Source organism: Salmo salar, chromosome ssa02 (assembly GCF_905237065.1).
Source record: "Salmo salar chromosome ssa02, Ssal_v3.1, whole genome shotgun sequence".
NCBI lineage: Eukaryota > Metazoa > Chordata > Actinopteri > Salmoniformes > Salmonidae > Salmo > Salmo salar.
Genome location: NC_059443.1, coordinates 1,640,001 through 1,647,500, shown reverse-complemented (window position 1 = coordinate 1,647,500; position 7,500 = coordinate 1,640,001). Strand labels below are relative to the sequence as shown.

At 45.9% G+C, this 7,500-nt stretch overlaps 1 protein-coding gene across 2 annotated transcripts in view; it reads right to left on the bottom strand.

The window, feature by feature from the left end:
* LOC123727355 (RNA-binding motif, single-stranded-interacting protein 3) overlaps positions 1–7,500 on the bottom strand; it is a 220,033-nt gene that overhangs the window by 116,271 nt on the left and 96,262 nt on the right. For both annotated transcript variants that reach the window (XM_045696412.1, XM_045696415.1), the window contains exon 4: positions 4,962–5,053. In XM_045696412.1, coding sequence (XP_045552368.1) covers positions 4,962–5,053 — 92 coding nt within the window. The remainder of the gene's footprint in view (positions 1–4,961; positions 5,054–7,500) is intronic.

Below are 7,500 nucleotides of genomic sequence, written 5' to 3'. Positions count from 1 at the left end.
ATCATCCTCATCACTGTGAGTATCTGTACATCATCCTCATCACAGTGAGTACCTGTACATCATCCTCATCACAGTGAGTACCTGTACCTCATCCTCATCACAGTGAGTACCTGTACATGACCCTCATCACAGTGAGTACCTGTACCTCACCATCATCCTCATCACAGTGAGTACCTGTACATCATCCTCATCACAGTGAGTACCTGTACCTCATCCTCATCACAGTGAGTACCTGTACATCATCCTCATCACAGTGAGTACCTGTACCTCATCCTCATCAAAGTGAGTACCTGTACATCATCCTCATCACAGTGAGTACCTGTACATCATCCTCATCACAGTGAGTACCTGTACCTCATCCCCATCACAGTGAGTACCTGTACCTCATCCTCATCACAGTGAGTACCTGTACCTCATCCTCATCACAGTGAGTACCTGTACATCATCCTCATCACAGTGAGTACCTGTACCTCATCCTCATCACAGTGAGTACCTGTACATCATCCTCATCACAGCGGTACCTGTACCTCATCCTCATCACAGTGAGTACCTGTACATCACCCTCATCACAGTGAGTACCTGTACCTCATCCTCATCACAGTGAGTACCTGTACCTCACCATCATCCTCATCACAGTGAGTACCTGTACATCATCCTCATCACTGTGAGTACCTGTACATCATCCTCATCACAGTGAGTACCTGTACATCATCCTCATCACAGTGAGTACCTGTACCTCATCCTCATCACAGTGAGTACCTGTACATCACCCTCATCACAGTGAGTACCTGTACCTCACCATCATCCTCATCACAGTGAGTACCTGTACATCATCCTCATCACAGTGAGTACCTGTACCTCATCCTCATCACAGTGAGTACCTGTACCTCATCCTCATCACAGTGAGTACCTGTACCTCACCATCATCCTCATCACAGTGAGTACCTGTACATCATCCTCATCACTGTGAGTACCTGTACATCATCCTCATCACAGTGAGTACCTGTACATCATCCTCATCACAGTGAGTACCTGTACCTCATCCTCATCACAGTGAGTACCTGTACATCACCCTCATCACAGTGAGTACCTGTACCTCACCATCATCCTCATCACAGTGAGTACCTGTACATCATCCTCATCACAGTGAGTACCTGTACCTCATCCTCATCACAGTGAGTACCTGTACCTCATCCTCATCACAGTGAGTACCTGTACATCATCCTCATCACAGTGAGTACCTGTACATCATCCTCATCACAGTGAGTACCTGTACCTCATCCTCATCACAGTGAGTACCTGTACCTCATCCTCATCACAGTGAGTACCTGTACATCATCCTCATCACAGTGAGTACCTGTACCTCATCCTCATCACAGTGAGTACCTGTACCTCATCCTCATCACAGTGAGTACCTGTACCTCATCCTCATCACAGTGAGTACCTGTACCTCATCCTCATCACAGTGAGTACCTGTACCTCATCCTCATCACAGTGAGTACCTGTACCTCATCCTCATCACAGTGAGTACCTGTACCTCATCCTCATCACAGTGAGTACCTGTACCTCATCCTCATCACAGTGAGTACCTGTACCTCATCATAATCACAGTGAGTACCTGTACCTCATCCTCATCACAGTGAGTACCTGTACATCATCCTCATCACAGTGAGTACCTGTACATCATCCTCATCACAGTGAGTACCTGTACCTCATCCTCATCACAGTGAGAACCTGTACCTCACCATCATCCTCATCACAGTGAGTACCTGTACATCATCCTCATCACTGTGAGTACCTGTACATCATCCTCATCACAGTGAGTACCTGTACCTCATCCTCATCACAGTGAGTACCTGTACATCACCCTCATCACAGTGAGTACCTGTACCTCACCATCATCCTCATCACAGTGAGTACCTGTACATCATCCTCATCACAGTGAGTACCTGTACCGCATCCTCATCACAGTGAGTACCTGTACCTCATCCTCATCACAGTGAGTACCTGTACATCATCCTCATCACAGTGAGTACCTGTACCTCATCCTCATCACAGTGAGTACCTGTACATCATCCTCATCACAGTGAGTACCTGTACATCATCCTCATCACAGTGAGTACCTGTACATCATCCTCATCACAGTGAGTACCTGTACCTCATCCTCATCACAGTGAGTACCTGTACCTCATCCTCATCACAGTGAGTACCTGTACCTCATCCTCATCACAGTGAGTACCTGTACATCACCCTCATCACAGTGAGTACCTGTACCTCACCATCATCCTCATCACAGTGAGTACCTGTACATCATCCTCATCACAGTGAGTACCTGTACCGCATCCTCATCACAGTGAGTACCTGTACCTCATCCTCATCACAGTGAGTACCTGTACATCTTCCTCATCACAGTGAGTACCTGTACCTCATCCTCATCACAGTGAGTACCTGTACCTCATCCTCATCACAGTGAGTACCTGTACATCATCCTCATCACAGTGAGTACCTGTACATCATCCTCATCACAGTGAGTACCTGTACCTCATCCTCATCACAGTGAGTACCTGTACCTCATCCTCATCACAGTGAGTACCTGTACCTCATCCTCATCACAGTGAGTACCTGTACCTCATCCTCATCACAGTGAGTACCTGTACCTCATCCTCATCACAGTGAGTACCTGTACCTCATCCTCATCACAGTGAGTACCTGTACATCATCCTCATCACAGTGAGTACCTGTACCTCATCCTCATCACAGTGAGAACCTGTACCTCACCATCATCCTCATCACAGTGAGTACCTGTACATCATCCTCATCACAGTGAGTACCTGTACATCATCCTCATCACAGTGAGTACCTGTACCTCATCCTCATCACAGTGAGTACCTGTACATCACCCTCATCACAGTGAGTACCTGTACCTCACCATCATCCTCATCACAGTGAGTACCTGTACATCATCCTCATCACAGTGAGTACCTGTACCTCATCCTCATCACAGTGAGTACCTGTACATCACCCTCATCACAGTGAGTACCTGTACCACATCATCCTCATCACAGTGAGTACCTGTACATCATCCTCATCACAGTGAGTACCTGTACCGCATCCTCATCACAGTGAGTACCTGTACCTCATCCTCATCACAGTGAGTACCTGTACATCATCCTCATCACAGTGAGTACCTGTACCTCATCCTCATCACAGTGAGTACCTGTACCTCATCCTCATCACAGTGAGTACCTGTACATCATCCTCATCACAGTGAGTACCTGTACATCATCCTCATCACAGTGAGTACCTGTACCTCATCCTCATCACAGTGAGTACCTGTACCTCATCCTCATCACAGTGAGTACCTGTACCTCATCCTCATCACAGTGAGTACCTGTACATCACCCTCATCACAGTGAGTACCTGTACCTCACCATCATCCTCATCACAGTGAGTACCTGTACATCATCCTCATCACAGTGAGTACCTGTACCGCATCCTCATCACAGTGAGTACCTGTACCTCATCCTCATCACAGTGAGTACCTGTACATCTTCCTCATCATCCTCATCACAGTGAGTACCTGTACCTCATCCTCATCACAGTGAGTACCTGTACATCATCCTCATCACAGTGAGTACCTGTACATCATCCTCATCACAGTGAGTACCTGTACCTCATCCTCATCACAGTGAGTACCTGTACCTCATCCTCATCACAGTGAGTACCTGTACCTCATCCTCATCACAGTGAGTACCTGTACCTCATCCTCATCACAGTGAGTACCTGTACATCATCCTCATCACAGTGAGTACCTGTACCTCATCCTCATCACAGTGAGAACCTGTACCTCACCATCATCCTCATCACAGTGAGTACCTGTACATCATCCTCATCACTGTGAGTACCTGTACATCATCCTCATCACAGTGAGTACCTGTACCTCATCCTCATCACAGTGAGTACCTGTACATCACCCTCATCACAGTGAGTACCTGTACCTCACCATCATCCTCATCACAGTGAGTACCTGTACATCATCCTCATCACAGTGAGTACCTGTACCGCATCCTCATCACAGTGAGTACCTGTACCTCATCCTCATCACAGTGAGTACCTGTACATCATCCTCATCACAGTGAGTACCTGTACCTCATCCTCATCACAGTGAGTACCTGTACCTCATCCTCATCACAGTGAGTACCTGTACATCATCCTCATCACAGTGAGTACCTGTACCTCATCCCCATCACAGTGAGTACCTGTACCTCACCCTCATCACAGTGAGTACCTGTACCTCATCCTCATCACAGTGAGTACCTGTACATCATCCTCATCACAGTGAGTACCTGTACCTCATCCTCATCACAGTGAGTACCTGTACCTCATCCTCATCACAGTGAGTACCTGTACATCATCCTCATCACAGTGAGTACCTGTACATCATCCTCATCACAGTTAGTACCTGTACATCATCCTCATCACAGTGAGTACCTGTACCTCATCCTCATCACAGTGAGTACCTGTACCTCATCCTCAACACAGTGAGTACCTGTACCTCATCCTCATCACAGTGAGTACCTGTACCTCATCCTCATCACAGTGAGTACCTGTACATCATCCTCATCACAGTGAGTACCTGTACCTCATCCTCATCACAGTGAGAACCTGTACCTCATCCTCATCACAGTGAGTACCTGTACCTCATCCTCATCACAGTGAGTACCTGTACATCATCCTCATCACAGTGAGTACCTGTACCTCATTCCCATCACAGTGAGTACCTGTACCTCACCCTCATCACAGTGAGTACCTGTACCTCATCCTCATCACAGTGAGTACCTGTACCTCATCCTCATCACAGTGAGTACCTGTACATCATCCTCATCACAGTGAGTACCTGTACCTCATCCTCATCACAGTGAGTACCTGTACATCATCCTCATCACAGTGAGTACCTGTACCTTGGCCATCTGTGCCTGGACTCCGCTGGCCTTTAGAGAGGCTACAGCTTTCTGGGCTGCTGTCGGGTTGTCAAAGTCCACAAAGCCATATCCTGCAGAGGGAGAGACACAGAGGGTCACACGAGCAACAGTCTAACCTTCAAATACAGTGTATTAGTGGATTATCGCACCATGTAAAGTGTCTAGACTCTAAATGCCCAGTAGTGTTGCCTTTCTCCCAAGAGTCTGCCCAGCTAAATCCAGTTAAATCAAGGGGAGGAACAGGAAACGACTATTTTGTTTGCTGTTTATGGCTGTCAACGACTTCCTCTGGAACAGGATGATGCCTGCTCTCTGGTTTCCCTTTTGATCCGTCAAGGAGTTGAACTGTTCAACAGTACATACTAGACTGTATGTGTTCTAGAACATACTGGGTACATACTAGACTGTATGTGTTCTAGAACATACTGGGTACATACTAGACTGTATGTGTTCTAGAACATACTGGGTACATACTAGACTGTATGTGTTCTAGAACATACTGGGTACATACTAGACTGTGTGTGTTCTAGAACATACTGGGTACATACTAGACTGTATGTGTTCTAGAACATACTGGGTACATACTAGACTGTATGTGTTCTAGAACATACTGGGTATATACCAGACTGTATGTGTTCTAGAACATACTGGGTACATACTAGACTGTATGTGTTCTAGAACATACTGGGTACATACTAGACTGTATGTGTTCTAGAACATACTGGGTACATACTAGACTGTATGTGTTCTAGAACATACTGGGTATATACCAGACTGTATGTGTTCTAGAACATACTGGGTACATACTAGACTGTATGTGTTCTAGAACATACTGGGTACATACTAGACTGTATGTGTTCTAGAACATACTGGGTACATATTTGACTGTATGTGTTCTAGAACATACTGGGTACATACTAGACTGTATGTGTTCTAGAACATACTGAGTACATACTAGACTGTACGTGTTCTAGAACATACTGGGTATATACCAGACTGTACGTGTTCTAGAACATACTGGGTACATACTAGACTGTATGTGTTCTAGAACATACTGGGTACATACTAGACTGTATGTGTTCTAGAACATACTGGGTACATACTAGACTGTATGTGTTCTAGAACATACTGGGTACATACTAGACTGTATGTGTTCTAGAACATACTGGGTACATACTACACTGTATGTGTTCTAGAACATACTGGGTACATACCAGACTGTACGTGTTCTAGAACATACTGGGTACATACTAGACTGTGTGTGTTCTAGAACATACTGGGTACATACTAGACTGTATGTGTTCTAGAACATACTGGGTACATACTAGACTGTATGTGTTCTAGAACATACTGGGTACATACTAGACTGTATGTGTTCTAGAACATACTGGGTACATACTAGACTGTATGTGTTCTAGAACATACTGGGTACATACCAGACTGTACGTGTTCTAGAACATACTGGGTACATATTAGACTGTGTTTCTATCAGGCAGTGAGTGTTTCTATCAGACAGTGAGTGTTTCTAGCAGCTACAGTGAGTGTTTCTAGCAGGCAGTGAGTGTTTCTATCAGGCAGTGAGTGTTTCTATCAGGCAGTGAGTGTTTCTATCAGACAGTGAGTGTTTCTAGCAGACAGTGAGTGTTTCTAGCAGGCAGTGAGTGTTTCTAGCAGGCAGTGAGTGTTTCTATCAGACAGTGAGTGTTTCTAGCAGGCAGTGAGTGTTTCTAGCAGCTACAGTGAGTGTTTCTAGCAGGCAGTGAGTGTTTCTATCAGACAGTGAGTGTTTCTATCAGACAGTGAGTGTTTCTAGCAGGCAGTGAGTGTTTCTATCAGACAGTGAGTGTTTCTAGCAGGCAGTGAGTGTTTCCAGCAGGCAGTGAGTGTTTCCAGCAGGCAGTGAGTGTTTCTAGCAGGCAGTGAGTGTTTCTAGCAGGCAGTGAGTGTTTCTAGCAGACATTGAGTGTTTCCATCAGGCAGTGTGTGTTTCTATCAGACAGTGAGTGTTTCTAGCAGGCAGTGAGTGTTTCTAGCAGGCAGTGAGCGTTTCTAGCAGGCAGTGAGTGTTTCTATCAGGCAGTGAGTGTTTCTAGCAGGCAGTGAGTGTTTCTAGCAGGCAGTGAGTGTTTCTATCAGACAGTGAGTGTTTCTAGCAGGCAGTGAGTGTTTCCAGCAGGCAGTGAGTGTTTCCAGCAGGCAGTGAGTGTTTCTAGCAGGCAGTGAGTGTTTATAGCAGGCAGTGAGTGTTTCTAGCAGACATTGAGTGTTTCCATCAGGCAGTGTGCGTTTCTATCAGACAGTGAGTGTTTCTAGCAGGCAGTGAGTGTTTCTATCAGGCAGTGAGTGTTTCTAGCAGGCAGTGAGTGTTTCTAGCAGGCAGTGAGTGTTTCTAGCAGGCAGTGAGTGTTTCTAGCAGGCAGTGAGCGTTTCTATCAGGCAGTGAGTGTTTCTAGCAGGCAGTGAGTGTTTCTAGCAGGCAGTGAGTGTTTCTATCAGACAGTGAGTGTTTCTAGCAGGC